The sequence below is a fragment of the Oncorhynchus keta genome, chromosome 1 (genome assembly GCF_023373465.1).
Source record: "Oncorhynchus keta strain PuntledgeMale-10-30-2019 chromosome 1, Oket_V2, whole genome shotgun sequence".
In the NCBI taxonomy this organism is placed as follows: domain Eukaryota; kingdom Metazoa; phylum Chordata; class Actinopteri; order Salmoniformes; family Salmonidae; genus Oncorhynchus; species Oncorhynchus keta.
This window is the reverse complement of record NC_068421.1, coordinates 90,978,124-91,003,533: the sequence shown is the minus strand read 5'-3', so window position 1 is coordinate 91,003,533 and position 25,410 is coordinate 90,978,124. Positions and strand designations below refer to the sequence as shown.

The 25,410-nt window shown below is 48.0% G+C and overlaps 1 protein-coding gene and 1 long non-coding RNA gene across 7 annotated transcripts in view; one reads left to right on the top strand and one right to left on the bottom strand.

The window, feature by feature from the left end:
• arhgef18b (rho/rac guanine nucleotide exchange factor (GEF) 18b) overlaps positions 1 to 25,410 on the top strand; it is a 130,414-nt gene that overhangs the window by 68,366 nt on the left and 36,638 nt on the right. For all 5 annotated transcript variants that reach the window (XM_052465457.1, XM_052465445.1, XM_052465440.1 and 2 more), the window contains 10 exons: positions 4,498 to 4,610; positions 5,198 to 5,253; positions 9,279 to 9,363; positions 12,218 to 12,453; positions 17,070 to 17,195; positions 17,761 to 17,878; positions 18,168 to 18,422; positions 18,689 to 18,765; positions 20,698 to 20,876; positions 24,845 to 24,918. In XM_052465457.1, coding sequence (XP_052321417.1) covers positions 4,498 to 4,610; positions 5,198 to 5,253; positions 9,279 to 9,363; positions 12,218 to 12,453; positions 17,070 to 17,195; positions 17,761 to 17,878; positions 18,168 to 18,422; positions 18,689 to 18,765; positions 20,698 to 20,876; positions 24,845 to 24,918 — 1,319 coding nt within the window. The remainder of the gene's footprint in view (positions 1 to 4,497; positions 4,611 to 5,197; positions 5,254 to 9,278; positions 9,364 to 12,217; positions 12,454 to 17,069; positions 17,196 to 17,760; positions 17,879 to 18,167; positions 18,423 to 18,688; positions 18,766 to 20,697; positions 20,877 to 24,844; positions 24,919 to 25,410) is intronic.
• Positions 21,023 to 21,797, bottom strand: LOC127908192 (uncharacterized). 2 transcript variants are annotated; one of them, XR_008066261.1, is made up of 4 exons: positions 21,682 to 21,797; positions 21,461 to 21,592; positions 21,149 to 21,236; positions 21,023 to 21,104 (listed from the first exon to the last, which is right to left on the bottom strand). It is a non-coding gene; the product is annotated as an uncharacterized LOC127908192 (long non-coding RNA). The 2 variants fall into 2 exon arrangements; XR_008066260.1 differs by lacking the exon at positions 21,023 to 21,104 and having other exon boundaries at positions 21,129 to 21,236.

Here is a 25,410-nt window from a genome sequence, read left to right as displayed (position 1 = left end):
GTGACACAGGAAGCAGTTCAATGTCGGGGGGTACAGGGATGATAGTAGGGTCACAGTGACACAGGAAGCAGTTCAATGTCGGGGGTACAGGGATGATAGTAGGGTCACAGTGACACAGGAAGCAGTTCAATGTTTGATGGGGGTACAGGGATGATAGTAGGGTCACAGTGACACAGGAAGCAGTTCAATGTCGGGGTACAGGGATGATAGTAGGGTCACAGTGACACAGGAAGCAGTTCAATGTCGGGGTACAGGGATGATAGTAGGGTCACAGTGACACAGGAAGCAGTTCAATGTCGGGGGTACAGGGATGATAGTAGGGTCACAGTGATACAGGAAGCAGTTCAATGTCGGGGGGTACAGGGATGATAGTAGGGTCACAGTGACACAGGAAGCAGTTCAATGTGGTGGGGGTACAGGGATGATAGTAGGGTCACAGTGACACAGGAAGCAGTTCAATGTCGGGGTACAGGGATGATAGTAGGGTCACAGTGACACAGGAAGCAGTTCAATGTCGGGGTACAGGGATGATAGTAGGGTCACAGTGACACAGGAAGCAGTTCAATGTCGGGGGTACAGGGATGATAGTAGGGTCACAGTGACACAGGAAGCAGTTCAATGTCGGGGGTACAGGGATGATAGTAGGGTCACAGTGACACAGGAAGCAGTTCAATGTCGGGGTACAGGGATGATAGTAGGGTCACAGTGACACAGGAAGCAGTTCAATGTCGGGGTACAGGGATGATAGTAGGGTCACAGTGACACAGGAAGCAGTTCAATGTCGGGGGTACAGGGATGATAGTAGGGTCACAGTGACACAGGAAGCAGTTCAATGTCGAGGGTACAGGGATGATAGTAGGGTCACAGTGACACAGGAAGCAGTTCAATGTCGGGGGTACAGAGTGTCTCTCTTACCAGGATCCATTTACACCACTGGTCCCTGACAAGCAGGCAGGCTACCCCGTCTTGTTACCCTGTGACGGTTAGATCCCGGTCTGCTCTGACCAGAGGGAAGCCGGCGTTTGTACACCGGGAGAATTTACACAATCAGCTAGGAATATGTACTGCAGTCAATATATTAGACTAAGCCATGTTAAGAATCCAGTGTAATAAATAAATAGTGTAATTTAAAATACAATGAGCTACGTCGAGGATACAGTATTTAAATACGCAGTGTGAAATGGGAAGTGACCAGAGTTTCAATGTCTCTACAGCAGCAGTGTGTGATGGGGGTGTGATAGCTTGTGTCTTGTGTAAGTCTACGTCACCTTGTAGACGGCTAATGATGGCTGTTAAACAGTTTGATGGTGATAGAAGCTGTTAAACAGTCTGGTGGTGATAGAAGCTGTTAAACAGTCTGGTGGTGATAGAAGCTGTTCAACAGGCTGATGGTGATAGAAGCTGTTTAACAGTCTGATGGTGATAGAAGCTGTTCAACAGTCTGATGGTGATAGAAGCTGTTCAACAGTCTGATGGTGATAGAAGCTGTTCAACAGTCTGATGGTGATAGAAGCTGTTCAACAGTCTGATGGTGATAGAAGCTGTTCAACAGTCTGATGGTGATAGAAGCTGTTCAACAGTCTGATGGTAATAGAAGCTGTTCAACAGTCTGATGGTGATAGAAGCTGTTCAACAGGCTGATGGTGATAGAAGCTGTTCAACAGTCTGATGGTGATAGAAGCTGTTCAACAGGCTGATGGTGATAGAAGCTGTTCAACAGGCTGATGGTGATAGAAGCTGTTCAACAGTCTGATGGTGATAGAAGCTGTTCAACAGTCTGATGGTGATAGAAGCTGTTTAACAGTCTGATGGTGATAGAAGCTGTTCAACAGTCTGATGGTGATAGAAGCTGTTCAACAGTCTGATGGTGATAGAAGCTGTTCAACAGTCTGATGGAGATAGAAGCTGTTCAACAGTCTGATGGTGATAGAAGCTGTTCAACAGTCTGATGGTGATAGAAGCTGTTCAACAGTCTGATGGTGATAGAAGCTGTTCAACAGTCTGATGGTGATAGAAGCTGTTCAACAGTCTGATGGTGATAGAAGCTGTTCAACAGTCTGATGGTGATAGAAGCTGTTCAACAGTCTGATGGTGATAGAAGCTGTTCAACAGTCTGATGGTGATAGAAGCTGTTCAACAGTCTGATGGTAATAGAAGCTGTTCAACAGTCTGATGGTGATAGAAGCTGTTCAACAGTCTGATGGTAATAGAAGCTGTTCAACAGTCTGATGGTGATAGAAGCTGTTCAACAGTCTGATGGTAATAGAAGCTGTTATTTCGTCTCTGTCTCTGATGCACCTTTACTGTCTGTGTTTTACCTTTGTGAACAGATTCTGGTGGCTGTGGTGTGTGTAAATCGTGACTATTTCTAGCCCTCGCCGTCCGTCTAGCCCTAGCCGTCCATCTAGCCCTAGCCTTCCGTCTAGCCCTAGCCCTCCGTCTAGCCCTAGCCCTCCGTCTAGCCCTAGCCGTCCGTCGAGCCCTAGCCGTCCGTCGAGCCCTAGCCGTCCGTCGAGCCCTAGCCGTCCGTCGAGCCCTAGCCGTCCGTCGAGCCCTAGCCGTCCGTCGAGCCCTAGCCGTCCGTCGAGCCCTAGCCGTCCGTCGAGCCCTAGCCGTCCGTCGAGCCCTAGCCGTCCGTCGAGCCCTAGCCGTCCGTCGAGCCCTAGCCGTCCGTCGAGCCCTAGCCGTCCGTCGAGCCCTAGCCGTCCGTCGAGCCCTAGCCGTCCGTCGAGCCTAGCCGTCCGTCGAGCCCTAGCCGTCCGTCGAGCCCTAGCCGTCCGTCGAGCCCTAGCCGTCCGTCGAGCCCTAGCCGTCCGTCGAGCCCTAGCCGTCCGTCGAGCCCTAGCCGTCCGTCGAGCCCTAGCCCTCCGTCGAGCCCGTGCCGTCCGTCGAGCCCTAGCCTCCGTCTAGCCCTAGCCGTCCGTCGAGCCCTAGCCGTCCGTCGAGCCCTAGCCCTCCGTCGAGCCCTAGCCGTCCGTCGAGCCCTAGCCGTCCGTCGAGCCCTAGCCGTCCGTCGAGCCCTAGCCGTCCGTCGAGCCCTTGCCGTCCGTCGAGCCCTAGCCCTCCGTCGAGCCCTAGCCGTCCGTCGAGCCCTAGCCGTCCGTCGAGCCCTAGCCGTCCGTCGAGCCCTAGCCGTCCGTCGAGCCCTAGCCCTCCGTCGAGCCCTTGCCGTCCGTCGAGCCCTTGCCCTCCGTCTAGCCCTAGCCGTCCGTCGAGCCCTAGCCGTCCGTCGAGCCCTAGCCCTCCGTCGAGCCCTAGCCCTCCGTCGAGCCCTAGCCCTCCGTCGAGCCCTAGCCGTCCGTCGAGCCCTAGCCGTCCGTCGAGCCCTTGCCGTCCGTCGAGCCCTAGCCCTCCGTCGAGCCCTAGCCGTCCGTCGAGCCCTAGCCGTCCGTCGAGCCCTAGCCGTCCGTCGAGCCCTAGCCGTCCGTCGAGCCCTAGCCGTCCGTCGAGCCCTAGCCGTCCGTCGAGCCCTAGCCGTCCGTCGAGCCCTAGCCGTCCGTCGAGCCCTAGCCGTCCGTCGAGCCCTAGCCGTCCGTCGAGCCCTAGCCGTCCGTCGAGCCCTAGCCGTCCGTCGAGCCCTAGCCGTCCGTCGAGCCCTAGCCCTCCGTCGAGCCCGTGCCGTCCGTCGAGCCCTAGCCCTCCGTCTAGCCTAGCCGTCCGTCGAGCCCTAGCCGTCCGTCGAGCCCTAGCCCTCCGTCGAGCCCTAGCCGTCCGTCGAGCCCTAGCCGTCCGTCGAGCCCTAGCCGTCCGTCGAGCCCTAGCCGTCCGTCGAGCCCTTGCCGTCCGTCGAGCCCTTGCCGTCCGTCGAGCCCTTGCCGTCCGTCGAGCCCTTGCCGTCCGTCGAGCCCTAGCCTCCGTCGAGCCCTAGCCGTCCGTCGAGCCTAGCCGTCCGTCGAGCCCTAGCCGTCCGTCGAGCCCTAGCCGTCCGTCGAGCCCTAGCCGTCCGTCGAGCCCTAGCCGTCCGTCGAGCCCTTGCCGTCCGTCGAGCCCTTGCCCTCCGTCTAGCCCTAGCCGTCCGTCGAGCCCTAGCCGTCCGTCGAGCCCTAGCCCTCCGTCGAGCCCTAGCCGTCCGAGCCCTAGCCGTCCGTCGAGCCCTAGCCGTCCGTCGAGCCCTTGCCGTCCGTCGAGCCCTAGCCCTCCGTCGAGCCCTAGCCCTCCGTCGAGCCCTAGCCGTCCGTCGAGCCCTAGCCGTCCGTCGAGCCCTAGCCGTCCGTCGAGCCCTAGCCCTCCGTCGAGCCCTAGCCGTCCGTCGAGCCCTAGCCGTCCGTCGAGCCCTAGCCCTCCGTCGAGCCCTAGCCCTCCGTCGAGCCCTAGCCGTCCGTCGAGCCCTAGCCGTCCGTCCCTGTGTCCCGTGGTCTCGTATTGTTAATGTAGTCTCTCTGTCTTCAGTATGGAGCTGTGTCTGTAGTGCGAGTGTACAGTAGTCTGTCGTCTGTACAAGTCCGTCAGTATGTTCAGTATTTATGCCACTCTAGACCTGTGACGCTCCTCTTTCAGATCCCTCTCAGGGGACATGGACGAACCGGACAGCCTACGCTCCGGGCTCAAGCGCTTCAATGAGGACGCAGTCTCCCTGGCCCCATCCACCACTGACTCCATCGTTGTAGAAGGTGAGTAGGTTAGAGAGGGAACTGCTGCTCGTCGCAGCTCAGATACCCGGGGCGATGGTGCCGTACGAGGTTAGACAACTGCTACTGGGTGTGCAGGCTTTTGCGCCAACCCTGTTGTAACTAACCTGATTCAGCTGATCAAAATCCTGGTGAGCAGCTGATTAGTAGAATTAGGTGTGTTACATTAGGGTTGGAGAGAGCCTGCAGGACGGTAGCTCTAATAGGAGGGGGTTGTCTGTTATGTAACTGACATGTAGATATTGTGGGCTATGGGGAGGGAGATGGGGACAGTTTCATTTAAGCCAGTGTGTGGAGGAGAGACCGCTAGCCTAGGCTGTCTGGGAGTCCTGTAGCTCCTAGAGCTGCTACAGTGGGAAGACAACCAGGCATCCACACAGACCGTGGTAGATCAGTATGGGTTTTATTACTGTTATTACTGTTAACATTGAATTGCACACATTGGTAAATCATATGATGCGACAATTACAAACATCACCTATTGATTACATTCAAAATACACTTTGAGTTGCTTTGTGCTGCACACACACACTTGAGCTGTGTTGTTCTGTGCCCCTCCCCTTCACCAGATGCGTACTACTCTGCATTTCGAGCTGATCTGGAGTCTGATGCCCAGGACCTGGAGGTATTATATTATCATACACTCAAATATAAACGCAACATGTAAAGCGTTGGTCCCGTGTTTCACGAGCTGAAATAAAAGATCTCGGAAATGTTCCATACGCACAAAAAAAAATATTTCTCTCAAATTTTGTGCACAGATGTTACATTCCTGTTAGTGTGCATTTCTCCTTTGCCAAGATGATCCATCCACCTGACAGGTGTGGCATTTCAAGAAGCTGATTAAACATGGTCATTACACAGGTGCACCTTGTGCTGGGGACAATAAAAGGTCACTCTCTAAAATGTGCAGTTTTGTCACACAACACAATGCCACAGAAGTCTTAAGTTTTGAGTGAGTGTTCAATTGGCATGCTGACTGCAGGAGCTGAGCTGTTGCCAGATAATTGAATGTACATTTCTCTACCATAAGCTGCATCCAATGTCATTTTAGAGAATTTGGAATGCATTTTATTTTTGTTCAGTGTGTGTGTGTGTGTGTGTGTGTATATATATATATATATACACATACACACACACAGCTGAAGTCTGAAGTTTACATACACCTATACATTTAAACTCAGTTTTTTGCAATTCCTGACATTTAATCCTAGTAAAAATTCCTTGTCTTAGGTCATTTAGGATCACCACTTTATTTTAAGAATGTGAAATGTCAGCATAATAGTGGAGAGTGATTTATTTCTTTAATCACATTCCCAGTGGGTCAGAAGTTTACATACTGAGTGTAACTTGGGTTAAATGTTTTGGGTAGCCTTCCACAAGCTTCCCACAGTAAGTTTGGTGAAAGTTTGGTGAATTTTGGCCCATTCCTCCTGACAGAGCTGGTGTAACTGAGTCAGGTTTGTTGGCCTCCATGCTCGCACACGGGTTTTCAGTTCTGCCCACAAATGTTCTATAGGTTTGAGGTCAGGGCATTGTGATGGCCACTCCAATGTTTTTTATTTATTTTTTTACCCCCTTTTCTCCCCAATTTCATGGTATCCAATTGTTAGTAATTACTATCTTGTCTCATCGCTACAACTCCCGTACGGGCTCGGGAGTGACGAAGGTCGAAAGCCATGCGTCCTCCGAAACACAACCCAACCAAGCCGCACTGCTTCTTAACACAGCGCGCTTCCAACCCAGAAGCCAACAACAGTCCATCATTCATTTAATGTGTCGGAGGAAACACCGTGCACCTGGCGACCTTGGTTAGCGTGCACTGCGCCCGGAGTCGCTGGTGCGCGATGAGACAAGGATATCCCTACCGGCCAAACCCTCCCTAACCCGGACGACGCTAGGCCAATTGTGTGTCGCCCCACGGACCTCCCGGTCATGGCTGGCTGCAACAGAGCCTGGGCGCGAACCCAGAGTCTCTGGTGGCACAGCTAGCGATGCAGTGCCCTAGACCACTGCGCCACCCGGGAGGCCCTGACTTTGTTGTTTTTAAGCCATTTTGCCACAACTTTGGAAGTTTGCTTGGGGTCATTGTCCATTTGGAGGACCCGTTTACGACCAAGATTTAACTTCCTGACTGATGTCTTGAGATGTTGCTCCCCCACAACATGATGCTGCCACCCCCGTGCTTCACGGTTGGGATGGTGTTCTTCGGCTTGGAAGCCTCCCCCTTTTTCCTCCAAACATAACGATGGCCATTATGGCCAAACAGTTCTATTTTTGTTTCATCAGACCAGAGGACATTTCTCTAAAAAGTACATTCTTTGTCCCCATGTGCAGTTGCAAACCGTAATCTGGCTTTTTTTATGGCTGTTTTGGACCAGTGGCTTCTTCCTTGCTGAGCGGCCTTTCAGGTTATGTCGATATCGGACTCCTTTTACTGTGGATATAGATACTTTTATACCTGTTTCCTCCAGCATCTTCACAAGGTCCTTTGCTGTTGTCCTGAGATTGATTTGCACTTTTCGCACCAAAGTACATTCATCTCTTGGAGACAGAACGTGTCTCCTTCCTGAGCGGTATGATGGCTGGTGATAACATGGTTTTTATACTTGCGTACTATTGTTTGTACAGATGAACGTAGTACCTTCAGGCGTTTGGAAATTGCTCCCAAGAACGAACCAGACTTGTGGAGGTCTGCAATTTCTTTTCTGAGGTCTTGGCTAATTTCTTTTGATTTTCCCATGATGTCAAGCAAAGAGGCACTGAGTTTGAAGGTAGGCCTTGAAATACATCCACAGGTACACCTCAATTGACTCAAATGATGTCGATCAGAAGCTTCTAAAGCCATGACATCATTTTCTGAATGTTCCAAGCTGTTTGAAGGCACAGTAAACTTAGTGTATGTAAACTTCTGACCCACTGGATTTGTGATACAGTGAATTATAAGTGAAATAATCTGTCTGTAAACAATTGTTGGAAAAATTACTTGTCATGCACAAAGTAGATGTCCTAACCGACTTGCCAAAACTATAGTTTAACAAGAAATTTGTGGAGTGGTCGAAAAACAAGTTTTAATGACTCCAACCGAAGTGTATGTAAACTTCCGACTTCATCTGTGTGTGTAATATACACACACACACACTCTTCAAAGTAGCCACCCTTTTGCCTTGATGACAGCTTTGCACACACAAGGCAATTCTCTCAACCAGCTTCCTGAAGTAGTCACCTGGAATGCATTTCAATTAACAGGTGTGTCTTGTTAATTTGTGGAATTTCTTTCCTTCCTAATGCATTTCAGCCAATCAGTTGTATTGTGACAAGGTAAGGGTGGTATACAGAAGATGGCCCTATTGACCAAGTCCATATTATGGCAAGACCTGTTCAAATAAGCAAAGATTAACAACAGTCCATCATTAATTTAAGACATGTAGGTCAGTCAGTCTGGAATATTTCAAAAATTGACAGTTTCTTCAAGTGCAGTTGCAAAAACCATCAAGCTCTAAGATGAAACTGGCTCTCATGAAGACCACCACAGGGAAGGAAGACCCAGAGTTACCTCTTCTGCAGAGGATAAATTCATTAGAGTTACCTCTGCTGCAGAGGATAAATTCATTAGAGTTACCTCTGCTGCAGAGGATAAGTTCATTAGAGTTACCAGCCTCAGATTTCAGCCCAAATAAATGCTTGACGGAGTTCAAGTAACGGACACATCTCAACATCAACTGTTCAGAGGAGACTGAGTGAATCAGGCCTTCATGGTCTAATTACTGCAAAGAAACCACTACTGAAGGACACCAATAATAAGAAGAGACTTGCTTGGGCCAAGAAACACGAGCAATGGACATTAGACCGGTGGAAATTTGTCATTTGGTCTGAGGAGTCCAAATTTGAGATTTTTGGTTCCAGCCTTTGTGAGACGCAGAGTAGATGAACGGATGAGCTCTGCATGTGTGGTTCCCACCGTGACGCGTGGAGGAGGAGGTGTGATTGTGTGGGGGTGCTTTGCTGGTAACACTGTCAGTGATTGATTTATTTAGAATACAAGGAACACTAAACCAGTGTGGCTACCACAACATTCTGCATCGATACGCCATCCCATCTGGTTTGCGCTCAGTGGGACTATGATTTTTTTTTTCAACAGGACAATGACCTCAAACACACCTCATGCTGTGTAAAGCGCTATTTGACCAAGGAGAAAGATGGTGTGCTGCATCAGATGACCTGGCCTTCACAATCATGGTGGTTTGGGATGAGTTGGACTGCAGAGTGAAGGAAAAGCAGCCGACAAGTGCTCAGCATATGTGGGAACACTTTCAAGATTGTTTGAAAAGCATTCCTCATGAAACTGGTTGAGAGAATGCCAAGAGTGTGCAAAGCTGTCATCAAAGCAAAGGGTGGCTACTTTGAAGAATCTCAAATATAAAATATATTTTGATTTGTTTAACACTTTTTGTTGGTTACTACATGATTCCATTTGTGTTATTTCATAGTTTCGATGTCTTCCCTATTATTCTACAATGTAGAAAATAGTCAAAATAAAAACCCTTGAATGAGTAGGTGTCCAAACTTGACTGGTACTGTATGTTAATATTGTATATTTGTGTATCATGTTATTATTTATTGAATGATCTAATGTATTGTATATTATAGGTGGAGTCATGGAGTCTGGCTGTGGACCAGCACTACCTGAAGAAATACACCAAGGAGACGGTCAAGAGACAAGACGTTATCTACGGTACAGTTCACCGTCTTCTATGTTTTTAGACATTTCATGTTACATTTAGTCTTTTATATTTAGGCTTTCGTTGTGTTTATAGTTACATTTCTGTGGTTAAGCTACAGTAGAGATGGAGGAACTCGTACCACTTTCGTTGTGTTTATATAGTTACATTTCTGTGGTTAAGCTACAGTAGAGATATGGAGGAACTCGTACCACTTTCGTTGTGTTTATAGTTACATTTCCGTGGTTAAGCTACAGTAGAGATGGAGGAACTCGTACCACTTTCGTTGTGTTTATATAGTTACATTTCCGTGGTTAAGCTACAGTAGAGATATGGAGGAACTCGTACCACTTTCGTTGTGTTTATATAGTTACATTTCGTGGTTAAGCTACAGTAGAGATATGGAGGAACTCGTACCACTTTCGTTGTTGAATATAGTTACATTTCCGTGGTTAAGCTACAGTAGAGATGGAGGAACTCGTACCACTTTCGTTGTGTTTATAGTTACATTTCCGTGGTTAAGCTACAGTAGAGATATGGAGGAACTCGTACCACTTTCGTTGTGTTTAATATAGTTACATTTCCGTGGTTAAGCTACAGTAGAGATGGAGGAACTCGTACTACTTTCGTTGTGTTTATATAGTTACATTTCTGTGGTTAAGCTACAGTAGAGATATGGAGGAACTCGTACCACTTTCGTTGTGTTTATAGTTACATTTCCGTGGTTAAGCTACAGTAGAGATGGAGGAACTCGTACCACTTTCGTTGTGTTTATATAGTTACATTTCCGTGGTTAAGCTACAGTAGAGATATGGAGGAACTCGTACCACTTTCGTTGTGTTTATATAGTTACATTTCCGTGGTTAAGCTACAGTAGAGATATGGAGGAACTCGTACCACTTTCGTTGTTGAATATAGTTACATTTCCGTGGTTAAGCTACAGTAGAGATGGAGGAACTCGTACCACTTTCGTTGTGTTTATAGTTACATTTCCGTGGTTAAGCTACAGTAGAGATATGGAGGAACTCGTACCACTTTCGTTGTGTTTAATATAGTTACATTTCCGTGGTGAAGCTACAGTAGAGATATGGAGGAACTCGTACCACTTTCGTTGTGTTTAATATAGTTACATTTCCGTGGTTAAGCTACAGTAGAGATATGGAGGAACTCGTACCTCTTTCGTTGGGTTTATAGTTACATTTCCGTGGTTAAGCTACAGTAGAGATGGAGGAACTCGTACCACTTTCGTTGTGTTTATAGTTACATTTCCATGGTTAAGCTACAGTAGAGATATGGAGGAACTCGTACCACTTTCGTTGTGTTTATAGTTACATTTCCGTGGTTAAGCTACAGTAGAGATGGAGGAACTCGTACCACTTTCGTTGTGTTTATAGTTACATTTCCATGGTTAAGCTACAGTAGAGATATGGAGGAACTCGTACCACTTTCGTTGTGTTTATAGTTACATTTCCGTGGTTAAGCTACAGTAGAGATGGAGGAACTCGTACCACTTTCGTTGTGTTTATAGTTACATTTCCATGGTTAAGCTACAGTAGAGATATGGAGGAACTCGTACCACTTTCGTTGTGTTTATATAGTTACATTTCCGTGGTTAAGCTACAGTAGAGATATGGAGGAACTCATACCACTTTCGTTGTGTTTATAGTTACATTTCCGTGGTTAAGCTACAGTAGAGATGGAGGAACTCGTACCACTTTCGTTGTGTTTATAGTTACATTTCCATGGTTAAGCTACAGTAGAGATATGGAGGAACTCGTACCACTTTCGTTGTGTTTATATAGTTACATTTCTGTGGTTAAGCTACAGTAGAGATATGGAGGAACTCGTACCACTTTCGTTGTGTTTATATAGTTACATTTCTGTGGTTAAGCTACAGTAGAGATATGGAGGAACTCGTACCACTTTCGTTGTGTTTATATAGTTACATTTCCATGGTTAAGCTACAGTAGAGATATGGAGGAACTCATACCACTTTCGTTGTGTTTATAGTTACATTTCCGTGGTTAAGCTACAGTAGAGATGGAGGAACTCGTACCACTTTCGTTGTGTTTATAGTTACATTTCCGTGGTTAAGCTACAGTAGAGATGGAGGAACTCGTACCACTTTCGTTGTGTTTATATAGTTACATTTCTGTGGTTAAGCTACAGTAGAGATATGGAGGAACTCGTACCACTTTCGTTGTGTTTATATAGTTACATTTCTGTGGTTAAGCTACAGTAGAGATATGGAGGAACTCGTACCACTTTCGTTGTGTTTATATAGTTACATTTCTGTGGTTAAGCTACAGTAGAGATATGGAGGAACTCGTACCACTTTCGTTGTGTTTATATAGTTACATTTCCATGGTTAAGCTACAGTAGAGATATGGAGGAACTCATACCACTTTCGTTGTGTTTATAGTTACATTTCCGTGGTTAAGCTACAGTAGAGATGGAGGAACTCGTACCACTTTCGTTGTGTTTATAGTTACATTTCCGTGGTTAAGCTACAGTAGAGATGGAGGAACTCGTACCACTTTCGTTGTGTTTATAGTTACATTTCTGTGGTTAAGCTACAGTAGAGATATGGAGGAACTCGTACCACTTTCGTTGTGTTTATATAGTTACATTTCCATGGTTAAGCTACAGTAGAGATATGGAGGAACTCATACCACTTTCGTTGTGTTTATAGTTACATTTCCGTGGTTAAGCTACAGTAGAGATGGAGGAACTCGTACCACTTTTCTGTTTGTCTGAACTTGCCATTGTTTTATTATTCACCTAAAGTCAATGATGGTGGTCCAGTGGTTGAAAAGGAAATGGCTTTTTAAAGACAAACTAGATGTTGAACCGTCCGTCTCCCGACAGAGCTGATGCAGACAGAGATGCACCACGTACGGACCCTGAAGATCATGCTGCGTGTTTACATGAGGGAGCTGAAGGAGCACCTCCAGATGGACGAGTTGTTCCCGCGCCTGGAGAGCCTGCTGGAGCTGCACACAAGCTTCCTGTCCCGCCTAAAAGAGCGGCGCCGAGACTCCACGCAGCCCGGCAGCGACAGGAACTACAACATACAGAGACTCGCTGACATCCTCACCACACAGGTACAGACACTCCACACACATTCGTACACACACACACACACACACACACACACACACACACACACAACACACACACACACACACACACACACAGTGACTGAATTGGCTTGTGTTTTGGTTCACTTTGCAGGTTGAGTGCCACAAATCAGACGCTGTGTCCCAATTACGTAAACAGTGTTCCTCTCTGAATTCCTCTTCCCCTTTATAAGACAAAAGATAATGTACAGTGCCCCACGGAATGTATTCAGACCCCTTGACTTTTCCTACATTTTGTTACGTTACAGCCTTATTCTAAAATGGATTAAAGACATACACATCTTATTTAATCTGCACACAAAACCCCATAAAGAGAAAGCGAAAACAGGCTTTTAGAAATGTTTGCAAAGGTATTAAAAATAAATTAATACCTTATTTACATAAGTGTTCAGATCCTTTGCTATGAGACTATGAAATTGATCTCCGGTGCATCCTGTTTCCATTGATCATCCTTGAGATGTTTCTACAACTTGATTGGAGTCCACCTGTGGTAAATTCAATTGATTGGACATGATTTGGAAAAGCAAACACCCGTCTATATAAGGTCCCACAGTTGACAGTGCATGTCAGAGAAAAAAACAAGCCATGAGGTCAAAGGAATTGTCCGTAGAGTTCTGAGACAGGATTGTGTCGAGGCATAGATCTGGGGAAGGGTACCAAAAATATTCTGCAGCATTGAAGTGACCCAAGGACACAGTGGCCTCCATCATTCTTAAATGGAAGAAGTTTGGAACCACCAAGACTCTTCCTAGAGCTAGCTGCCCAGAAAACTGAGCAATCGGGGGAGAAGGGCCTTGGTCAGGGAACCCGATGGTCACTCTGACCGAACCCTGAAGTTACACTGTGGAGATGGGAGAACCTTCCAGGAGGACAACCATCTCTGCAGCACTCCACCAATCAGGCCTTTATGGTAGAGTGGCCAGACGGAAACCACTTCTCAGTAAAAAGGCACCTGACAGCCCACTTGGAGTTTGCCAAAAGGCACCTGAAGACTCTCAGACCATAAGAAACAAGATTCTCTGGTCTGATAAAACCAAGATTGAACTCTTTGGCCTGAATGTCGAACGTAACGTCTGGAGGAAACCTGGCACCATCCACACGGTGAAGCATGGTGGTGGCAGCATCATGCTGTGGGGAGGATTTTTAGCTGCATGGACTGGGAGACTAGTCAGGATTGAGGAATAGATGAATGGAGAAGTACAGATCCTTGATGAAAACCTGCTCCAGAGTAGAGGTCGACCGATTATGATTTTTCAACGCCGATACCTATACCGATTATTGGAGGACCAAAAAAGCCCATACCGATTTTAATTTTAATACAAAATAAATAACAATTTCTTTGTAATAATGACAATTAAAACAATACTGAATTAACACTTATTTTAACTTAATATAAAACATAAATAAAATCAATTTAGCCTCAAATAAATAATGAAACGTGTTCAATTTGGTTTAAATAATGCAAAAACAAAGTGTTGGAGAAGAAAGTAAAATGTGCCATGTAAAAAAGCTAATGTTTAAGTTCCTTGCTCAGAACATGAGAACATATAAAAGCTGGCGGTTCCTTTTAATGTGAGACTTGAATATTCCCAGGTAAGAGGTTTTAGGTTGTAGTTATTATAGTATTGATAGGACTATTTCTCTCTATACCATTTGTATTTCATATACCTTTGTTTGCCAGTGTAACAGTATAGCTTCCGTCCCCCTCCTCGCCCCTACCTGACACAATTTCACCAGGTTAATATTGCCTGCTAAACTGGATTAGCAGTCATAACTAGTGATTATGATTGATTGTTTTTTATAAGATAAGTTTAATGCTAGCTAGCAATTTACCTTTGCTTCTACTGCATTCGCGTAACAGGCAGGCTACTCGTGGAGTGCAATGGTTAGAGCGTTGGACTAGTTAACTGTGCGGTTGCAAAATTGGAACACCTGAGCTGACAAGGTGAAAATCTGTCGTTCTGCCCTTGAACAAGGCAGTTAACCCAGAATTCCTAGGCAGTCATTGAAAATAAGAATGTGTTCTTAACTGACTTGCCTAGTTAAAGGTAAAAAAAATATATATATATTTATTTTAATAATCGGAAATTGGCGCCCAAAAATACAGATTTCCGATTATGAAAACTTGAAATCGGCCCAAATAATCATCTATTCCGATTAATTGGTCAACCTCTACTCCAGGGCGCTCAGGCTCTCAGACTGGGGTGAAGGTTCACCTTCCAACAGGACAACAATCCTAAGCACACAGCAAAGACAACGCAGGAGTGGCTTCAGGACAAGTCTCTGAATGTCCTTGAGTGGTCCAGCCAGAGCCTGGACTAGAACCCGATCGAACATCTTTGGAGAGACCTGAAAATAGCTGTGCAGCAACACTCCTCATCCAACCTGACAGAGCTTGAGAGGATGTAGCGTCATACCCAAGAAGACTCAAGGCTTTAATCGCTGCCCAAGGCGCTTCAACAAAGTACTGAGTAAAAGGTCTGAATACTTATGGGGCGGCAGGGTAGCCTAGTGGTTAATGTGGAGGGGCGGCAGGGTAGCCTAGTGGTTAATGTGGAGGGGCGGCAGGTAGCCTAGTGGTTAGAGTGTAGAGGCGGCAGGTAGCCTAGTGGTTAGAGTGTAGGGGCGGCAGGTAGCCTAGTGGTTAGTGTGGAGGGGCGGCAGGTAGCCTAGTGGTTAGAGTGGAGGGGCGGCAGGTAGCCTAGTGGTTAGAGTGGAGGGCGGCAGGTAGCCTAGTGGTTAGAGTGGAGGGGCGGCAGGTAGCCTAGTGGTTAGAGTGTAGGGGCGGCAGGTAGCCTAGTGGTTAGAGTGTAGGGGCGGCAGGTAGCCTAGTGGTTAGAGTGTAGGGGTGGCAGGTAGCCTAGTGGTTAGAGTGTAGGGGCGGCAGGTAGCCTAGTGGTTAGAGTGTAGGGGCGGCAGGTAGCCTAGTGGTTAGAGTGTAGGGGCGGCAGGTAGCCTAGTGGTTAGAGTGTAGGGGCGGCAGGTAGCCTAGTGGTTAGAGTGTAGGGGCGGCAGGTAGCCTAGTGGTTAGAGTGTAGGGGCGGCAGGTAGCCTAGTGGTTAGAGTGTAGGGGCGGCAGGTAGCCTAGTGGTTAGAGTGTAGGGGCGGCAGGTAGCCTAGTGGTTAGAGTGTAGGGGCGGCAGGTAGCCTAGTGGTTAGCGTGGAGGGGCGGCAGGTAGCCTAGTGGTTAGAGTGTAGGGGCGGCAGGTAGCCTAGTGGTTAGAGTGAGGGGCGGCAGGTAGCCTAGTGGTTAGAGTGAGGGGCGGCAGGTAGCCTAGTGGTTAGAGTGTAGGGGCGGCAGGTAGCCTAGTGGTTAGAGTGATGGGCAGGTAGCCTAGTGGTTAGAGTGTAGGGGCGGCAGGTAGCCTAGTGGTTAGAGTGAGCAGGTAGCCTAGTGGTTAGAGTGTAGGGGCGGCAGGTAGCCTAGTGGTTAGAGTGTAGGGGCGGCAGGTAGCCTAGTGGTTAGAGTGTAGGGGCGGCAGGTAGCCTAGTGGTTAGAGTGGAGGGGCGGCAGGTAGCCTAGTGGTTAGAGTGTAGGGGCGGCAGGTAGCCTAGTGGTTAGAGTGTAGGGGCGGCAGGTAGCCTAGTGGTTAGAGTGTAGGGGCGGCAGGTAGCCTAGTGGTTAGAGTGTAGGGGCGGCAGGTAGCCTAGTGGTTAGAGTGAGGGGCGGCAGGTAGCCTAGTGGTTAGAGTGAGGGGCGGCAGGTAGCCTAGTGGTTAGAGCGAGGGGCGGCAGGTAGCCTAGTGGTTAGAGTGTGGAAGGGCGGCAGGGCCTAGTGGTTAGAGTGTGGAAGGGCGGCAGGTAGCCTAGTGGTTAGAGCGTGGAAGGGGCGGCAGGTAGCCTAGTGGTTAGAGCGAGGGGCGGCAGGTAGCCTAGTGGTTAGAGCGATGGGCAGGTAGCCTAGTGGTTAGAGCGAGGGGCGGCAGGTAGCCTAGTGGTTAGAGCGATGGGCGGCAGGTAGCCTAGTGGTTAGAGCGATGGGCGGCAGGTAGCCTAGTGGTTAGAGCGATGGGAAGCTGGCCTAGTGGTTAGAGCGATGGGCAGGTAGGCCTAGTGGTTAGAGCGATGGACTAGTAACCGTAAAGGTTGCAAGTTCAAACCCCCGAGCTGACACGGTACAAATCTGTCGTTCTGCCCCTGAACAGGCAGTTAACCCATTGTTCCTCGGCCGTCATTGAAAATAAGAATTTGTTCTTAACTGACTTGCCTAGTTAAATAAAGGTACAAAAAAAAAAAACTTTAAAAAAAAATGAATGTGCAAAATTTCTGAAAAAAACTATTTGCCTTGTCAATTTGGGGTATTGTGTGTAGATTGATGAGGGGGGGAAACGATTTAATACATTTTAGAATACGGCTGTAACGTAACAAAATGTGTAAAAAGTCAAGGGGTCTGAATACTTTCCAAATGCACTGTATATATTCAAAAGGATAATGCATACTATATATTCAAACCATATTCTGCTTTGGTTGAACCTGTCAAAGAGAGAAGGTAATCAGAGCAGACTATCGACAGTAACGGTACTGAGAGTTGTAGCAGCTGAATAAGGTCTCCTCAGATCTCATCCCTGTCTCCTCTCCAGTTTTCAGGTGAGAAAGGGGATCGGATGAAGGAGAACTATGGTGATTTCTGCAGCCACCACACCGAGGCTGTCAGCTACTACAAGGAGCAACTACACAACAACAAGAAGTTCCAGAACCTCATACGGGTTGGTTGTTACTGATTCCATTACTGGAGTTGAGAAATTGACACAAAATGGTGGACCCATCTGCTAACTTAAAGGACTATCTGCAGTTGAAACGATACAAAGCAGTCACCCCCGCCTCCTTTTTCTGGGTCAAAAGCTGAGGGGTGGGCCTCGAGAAATGTAACCACTCTAGAATTCATAGACCATAGCTAATGATGTAAGGACTGACCCATCTCATGAAATCAACATTTTATATTTTATGCCTTATTTGAGGTTCTACAGTGTTTGTTTACATTTACAGTGTAGTAAAACAAGCTTATAGTTTGGTTTCCGATGGGGTACAACAGTTGTTCGAAGCTCATGAGGCAAGTTATATTCTTCAAAATTAATGAGTGTATCATTAAGTCCACAAATGTATGCAACAACTGCGAATTGCCCCCTTTTTTTTAAAGAGGAAGTGAAACATTCATGACAGTGGGTTATTTATGAAGGTGAGGTTTTCACATCCAGATATTGTGGCCTCCTGTGTGTAACCAGAAACATTTGGTGATTGCACTAAATGGTCCTTTTTTTTTTCTTCTTCCAGAAAGTCAATAATTTGTCCGTTGTGAGAAGATTAGGAGTGACTGAGTGTATCCTCCTGGTGACACAACGCATCACCAAGTACCCTGTGCTGGTGGAACGTATTGTGCAGAATACTGAAGGTACAGACGTCAGTAGACAAAGCATTTATGTACTTGGTCCTCTCCTGTCTGATAACACTTGAGATTTAGGCCCAACTTTCTGTTAGACTAATGGAATAGAAAGAACAGCATGATATCTCCCTTACCTCATCAATCAAATGTATTTTATAAAGCCCTTTCTTACATCAGCAGTCGTCACAAAGTGCCTAACGGATACACAGCCTAAAACCCTAAAGGGCTAAGAGAAATAAAAGTTCTCCGTAACATTCTGTTTGTCTGAAGTCAGTTTGTCTTTCCTCCCTCCCTCCAGTGGGTACGGAGGAACACGAGGAGTTGACCAGGTCTCTTAGTCTGATTAAAGACTGCATCGTCCAGGTGGATGCTATGGTCAACCTGCATGAGAAGACCTCGCGACTCCGAGACATCGCCCACAAGATAGAGCCCAAGTCCCTCGGCAAGATCAAAGATGGCCGTGTGTTCCACAGAGAGGACCTGTCCCAGGGTCGACGCAGGCTGCTGCACGAGGGGACTGCTAACCACAAGGCCGCCTCCGGCAGACTCAAAGGTAACTGGATGACCCTCGGGTCAGGGTCGGGGTTCAATTTCATTTCAACTCCAGTCAATTCAGGAAGTGCGCAGAAATTCCAATTATCTTCAAATGCTTTTCAATTGGGAAAAATTTGGAATTTAGTTTTTCTTTCTGAATTGACTGTAATTTAAATGAAGTTGACCCCAACCCTGCCTCCAATAATCTGAAATGATCTTCTGTTTTCTCTTCTGTCTGTGTTGATGTCACACAGGTCTAGAAATGTAACTCCTGTTCCATTTCAGATATTGTGGCTGTGCTGCTGTCCGACGTGCTTTTGTTACTCCAGGACAAGGACCAGAGATATGTTTTCTCCACAGTGGTGAGTCTGGCATTATAATGTCAGTTCATTCCGACTAAGCTTTGTTTTCCACTCTGGGAACAACTGAACAAATCTGTTGTACAACTCTCAACAGAAAGTTAGACACAGCTGCTTCTGTTTATCGGTCTAGACCAGGGCTCTCCAACCTTGTTCCTGGAGAACTACTCATCCTGGTGTAAACCTACAGGAGGGTAGCTCTCCAGGAACAGGGTTGGAGAGACCTGGTGTAAACCTACAGGAGGGTAGCTCTCCAGGAACAGGGTTGGAGAGACCTGGTGTAAACCTACAGGAGGGTAGCTCTCCAGGAACAGGGTTGGAGAGACCTGGTGTAAACCTACAGGAGGGTAGCTCTCCAGGAACAGGGTTGGAGAGACCTGGTGTAAACCTACAGGAGGGTAGCTCTCCAGGAACAGGGTTGGAGAGACGTGGTGTAAACCTACAGGAGGGTAGCTCTCCAGGAACAGGGTTGGAGAGACCTGGTGTAAACCTACAGGAGGGTATCTCTCCAGGTACAGGGTTAGAGAGACCTGGTGTAAACCTACAGGAGGGTAGCTCTCCAGGAACAGGGTTGGAGAGACCTGGTGTAAACCTACAGGAGGGTAGCTCTCCAGGAACAGGGTTGGAGAGACCTGGTGTAAACCTACAGGAGGGTAGCTGGTGTAAACCTACAGGAGGGTAGCTCTCAGGAACAGGAACAGGGTTGGAGAGACGTGGTGTAAACCTACAGGAGGGTAGCTCTCCAGGAACAGGGTTGGAGAGACCTGGTGTAAACCTACAGGAGGGTAGCTCTCCAGGAACAGGGTTGGGGAGACCTGGTGTAAACCTACAGGAGGGTAGCTCTCCAGGAACAGGGTTGGAGAGACCTGGTGTAAACCTACAGGAGGGTAGCTCTCCAGGAACAGGGTTGGAGAGACCTGGTGTAAACCTACAGGAGGGTAGCTCTCCAGGAACAGGGATGGAGAGCCCTGGTGTAAACCTACAGGAGGGTAGCTCTCCAGGAACAGGGTTGGGGAGACCTGGTGTAAGACCTACAGGAGGGTAGCTCTCCAGGAACAGGGTTGGAGAGACCTGGTGTAAACCTACAGGAGGGTAGCTCTCCAGGAACAGGGTTGGAGAGACCTGGTGTAAACCTACAGGAGGGTAGCTCTCCAGGTACAGGGTTGGGGAGACCTGGTGTAAACCTACAGGAGGGTAGCTCTCCAGGAACAGGGTTGGAGAGCCCTGGTGTAAACCTACAGGAGGGTAGCTCTCCAGGAACAGGGTTGGAGAGACCTGGTGTAAACCTACAGGAGGGTAGCTCTCCAGGAACAGGGTTGGAGAGCCCTGGTGTAAACCTACAGGAGGGTATCTCTCCAGGAACAGGGTTGGAGAGCCCTGGTGTAAACCTACAGGAGGGTATCTCTCCAGGAACAGGGTTGGAGAGCCCTGGTGTAAACCTACAGGAGGGTATCTCTCCAGGAACAGGGTTGGAGAGCCCTGGTGTAAACCTACAGGAGGGTATCTCTCCAGGAACAGGGTTGGAGAGCCCTGGTGTAAACCTACAGGAGGGTAGCTCTCCAGGAACAGGGTTGGAGAGCCCTGGTGTAAACCTACAGGAGGGTATCTCTCCGGGAACAGGGTTGGAGAGCCCTGGTGTAAACCTACAGGAGGGTATCTCTCCAGGAACAGGGTTGGAGAGCCCTGGTGTAAACCTACAGGAGGGTATCTCTCCAGGAACAGGGTTGGAGAGCCCTGGTGTAAACCTACAGGAGGGTATCTCTCCAGGAACAGGGTTGGAGAGCCCTGGTGTAAACCTACAGGATGGTATCTCTCCAGGAACAGGGTTGGAGAGCCCTCGTCTAGAACTATGAAAAGTTCCTCTGTTTTGCTTTCGGCTGTTATTCTCTTTCAATGTGACTTGTAGCTGCCTTGACCCCCCCACCCCCACCCTAGGACAACAAGCCCTCAGTGATCTCCCTCCAGAAGTTGATAGTAAGGGAGGTGGCCCACGAGGAGAGGGCCATGTTCCTGATCTGCGCCTCCTCCAATGAGCCGGAGATGTACGAGATCCACACCGCCTCCAAGGAGGAGCGCAACTCCTGGATGACACACATCCGGCAGGCCGTGGAGAGGTACGCGCACACACACACACACACACATACACACACCAGAGCATGTTAGTAGAGTTGAGTGGTTGGAAAGGCTCCTCTCCGCGCTCACAGGAAGAAGGAAAAAAAAACTGCCTCTCGAAATTCGCTCCATTCATTTCAACTGACAATTTAACCAACACCCATCTATTGTTGTGACTACCGGGACCTACCATTTAACCAACACCCATCTATTGTTGTGACTACCGGGACCTACCATTTAACCAACACCAATCTATTGTTGTGACTACCGGGACCTACCATTTAACCAACACCCATCTATTGTTGTGACTACCGGGACCTACCATTTAACCAACACCCATCTATTGTTGTGACTACCGGGACCTACCATTTAAACAAACACCCATCTATTGGTGTGACTACCGGGACCTACCATTTAACCAACACCCATCTATTGTTGTGACTACCGGGACCCTACCATTTAAACCAACACCCATCTATTGGTGTGACTACCGGGACCTACCATTTAACCAACACCCATCTATTGTTGTGACTACCGGGACCTACCATTCAAACCAACACCCATCTATTGGTGTGACTACCGGGACCTACCATTTAACCAACACCCATCTATTGTTGTGACTACCGGGACCTACCATTTAACCAACACCCATCTATTGTTGTGACTACCGGGACCTACCATTTAACCAACACCCATCTATTGTTGTGACTACCGGGACCTACCATTTAAACCAACACCCATCTATTGTTGTGACTACCGGGACCTACCATTTAACCAACACCCATCTATTGTTGTGACTACTGGGACCTACCATTTAACCAACACCCATCTATTGTTGTGACTACCGGGACCTACCATTTAACCAACACCCATCTATTGTTGTGACTACTGGGACCTACCATTTAACCAACACCCATCTATTGTTGTGACTACCATTTGGTTTTGAAGTATTGAAACCAAACCATATGGATTGTAATGAAAAGTATTTTAATAAACAACATGAAAAGGTGACTGTAGGAAGTGCTTATTTCAAATAGGCTACATGTCATATTAAACAGCATATAAACACTGTAAATAGGTCAGGAGCCAGACAGGGAGTCTAAGAAGGAAAATTAATTATTTAGGCAATATTATTTCAAGGCTATAGCCTACAAAGATACATTGTGAAGCATTTACGACAATAGGCTGGAAGGAACATAAAGTCCTCCGCATTTAAATAGCATTTTGTTGTATAAAATCATTACAGTCTATAAATGATGCATATAGGCTTTGAGTTACTTAGAGGTAAATACAAATTAAGCTAAAAATGACTTAATTTCTGGAAACGCGAGTTTGGGTAGTTTGTGGCTGCAGGCTCATGCGATGTTTCCTGGAGAATATAAACACTGTTTTGGACAGGCTGGGAAGAGATGCAGAGTTGTTCTTTTTTCTTCTAGAGGTAGACCTAAAGGTTTTTAGGCAAAATAACCCAATCAAGGTCCTTGAATCTTTGAATATGCCAGGCCTATAGAACTGCCCAACCCTCTTCCTGGAGAGATAGTGTCCTGTAGGTTTTCGGGTCCAACTCTAATTTAGCATATCTGATTTAAGTTAGTTCAGGTCTTGTTGAGCAGCTAATAAGGACGGTAGATCTCCAGGAAGAGGGTTGGTCTGAACCCACAGGACGGTAGATCTCCAGGAAGAAGGTTGGACTGAACCCACAGGGCAGTAGATCTCCAGGAAGAGGGTTGGGCAGCCCTGATAGAACCAAAAATGAATGAAACGTTTAATGTGCTTGGGGAGGGGCTTTGCGTGCGTGGGGAGGGGCTTTGGCGTGCGTGGGGAGGGGCTTTGGCGTGCGTGGGGAGGGGCTTTGGCGTGCGTGGGGAGGGGCTTTGGCGTGCGTGGGGAGGGGCTTTGGCGTGCGTGGGGAGGGGCTTTGGCGTGCGTGGGGAGGGGCTTTGGCGTGCGTGGGGAGGGGGGCGTGCGTGGGGAGGGGCTTTGCGTGCGTGGGGAGGGGATTTGTGTGGTGGGGAGGGGCTTTGTGTGCGTGGGGAGGGGCTTTGTGTGCGTGGGGAGGGGCTTTGTGTGCGTGGGGAGGGGCTTTGCGTGGGGAGGGGCTTTGTGTGCGTGGGGAGGGGCTTTGTGTGCGTGGGGAGGGGCTTTGTGTGCGTGGGGAGGGGCTTTGTGTGCGTGGGGAGGGGCTTTGTGTGCGTGGGGAGGGGCTTTGTGTGCGTGGGGAGGGGCTTTGTGTGGGAAGGTGTGGGGAGGGGCTTGGCGTGTGTGGGGAGGGGCTTGGCGTGAGAGAGTAAATGGGAAGGTGTACAGTCACAGCAGCAGAAAAGTCCAGAGGAAACGGACATAAACGCTCTTACTTTATTTTTTTATAAACATGAATCTGGCAATACAGGCATCTGGAATATCGTGCTTATATATTAATTCAAATGAATTCTATATATCGCCCAGCCCCATCTCCTCCCCTCTCCCCCCTCCATGCTTTCTCTCCGCTGAGCCAAATGAATTCTATATATCGCCCAGCCCGATCTCCTCCCCTCTCCCCCCTCCATGCTTTCTCTCCGCTGAGCCAAATGAATTCTATATATCGCCCAGCCCGATCTCCTCCCCTCTCCCCCTCCATGCTTTCTCTCCGCTGAGCCAAATGAATTCTATATATCGCCCAGCCCGATCTCCTCCCCTCTCCCCCTCCATGCTTTCTCTCCGCTGAGCCAAATGAATTCTATATATCGCCCAGCCCGATCTCCTCCCCTCTCCCCCTCCATGCTTTCTCTCCGCTGAGCCAAATGAATTCTATATATCGCCCAGCCCGATCTCCTCCCCTCTCCCCCTCCATGCTTTCTCTCCGCTGAGCCAAATGAATTCTATATATCGCCCAGCCCGATCTCCTCCCCTCTCCCTCCCTCTGCTCTCCCTCCCTCTGCTCTCCCTCCCCCTCTCCCCCTCCCCTCTCCCCTCCCCCTCCATGCTTTCTCTCCACTGAGCCAAGCTGGACTGGTTACCCAGCAACCACATTTTATTGGAACCGTGCGGAAAATAACTAATCAGAGTTTGGTTTGGGGCGGCACAGGTGAAAAGATAGTCCAGCCCGTCTATACACCTCTCGGCCGTACACCTCCTCTCGGCCGGCCGTACAGCTCGTTTACAGGTATTGCTGCAGCACTGAGGACCCATTTTGTGTATGCTGTGTTTCACTCCAGGGCCGTATACCACAAACCCCCTCAAAGTAGGAGTGCCGATCTAGGATCTGTCCATTTATCTTACTTACTAAGATCGTAAAATCAACTGATCCTAGATCAGCACTCATAAGTCGCTCTGGATAAGAGCGTCTGCTAAATGACTTAAATGTAAATGTAATGCTTTTGTGGGTACGTGGCCCAGCTCATTAAAACACATTACTCTGTCTGACCTGTGTCGTTTTAATGTTGACATTTCGTTCTCATTTTTTCATTTATGACCTTTTACAAGACTTGGGATGTCTTGTACCCGGTTACAGACTCAACAACTCGGGCAGTGTTTGTCTTGTGTAAAGGACTTTTGTAATTAATGGCGGTCTGGGTCTTCCTCTCCCAGCACCACCATACAGCCTGTCAACTACGGTTGTTAAGCACGGCGCCACACCATCTTTCACTCCAACTGAACATATAGTAAAACATCAGGTGGTTTAATAATACTGCTCCTCAATGGTGGTAGAGCATGGCGCTTGTAACGCCAGGGTAGTGGGTTCGATTCCCGGGACCACCCATACGTAGAATGTATGCACACATGACTGTAAGTCGCTTTGGATAAAAGCGTCTGCTAAATGGCATATATTATTATTATTATATTATAATGGTACGAAGTAGTTAAAAAGAGAACCTCGATACACCGTTGGTCCCCAGTACTGGAGTTGAAACGCTGCTTTGTATCTAAACCCAAGGCTTCGAGTCCTAGCTAACTCGCCTCTCTCTCTCTCTCTCTCTGTTTCTCTCGATAGTTGTCCACACACTGAGGAGAGACTCTTCAGTGAGCAGGAGGAGGCTCGAGCTGCCAGATTCAACGAGTTCCAAGGTAACTTGCGACGACAGGACCAATGGCCTCGTCTTTGTAATAGTGTCATGTTGATGCTAGACCACTAGGTGGTGGTCAATAGTGTCATGTTGATGCTAGACCACTAGGTGGCGGTCAATAGTGTCATGTTGATGCTAGACCACTAGGTGGTGGTCAATAGTGTCATGTTGATGCTAGACCACTAGGTGGCGGTCAATAGTGTCATGTTGATGCTAGACCACTAGGTGGTGGTCAATAGTGTCATGTTGATGCTAGACCACTAGGTGGTGGTCAATAGTGTCATGTTGATGCTAGACCACTAGGTGGTTGATGCTAGACCACTAGGTGGTGGTCAATAGTGTCATGTTGATGCTAGACCACTAGGTGGCGGTCAATAGTGTCATGTTGATGCTAGACCACTAGGTGGTGGTCAATAGTGTCATGTTGATGCTAGACCACTAGGTGGTGGTCAATAGTGTCATGTTGATGCTAGACCACTAGGTGGGGGTCATG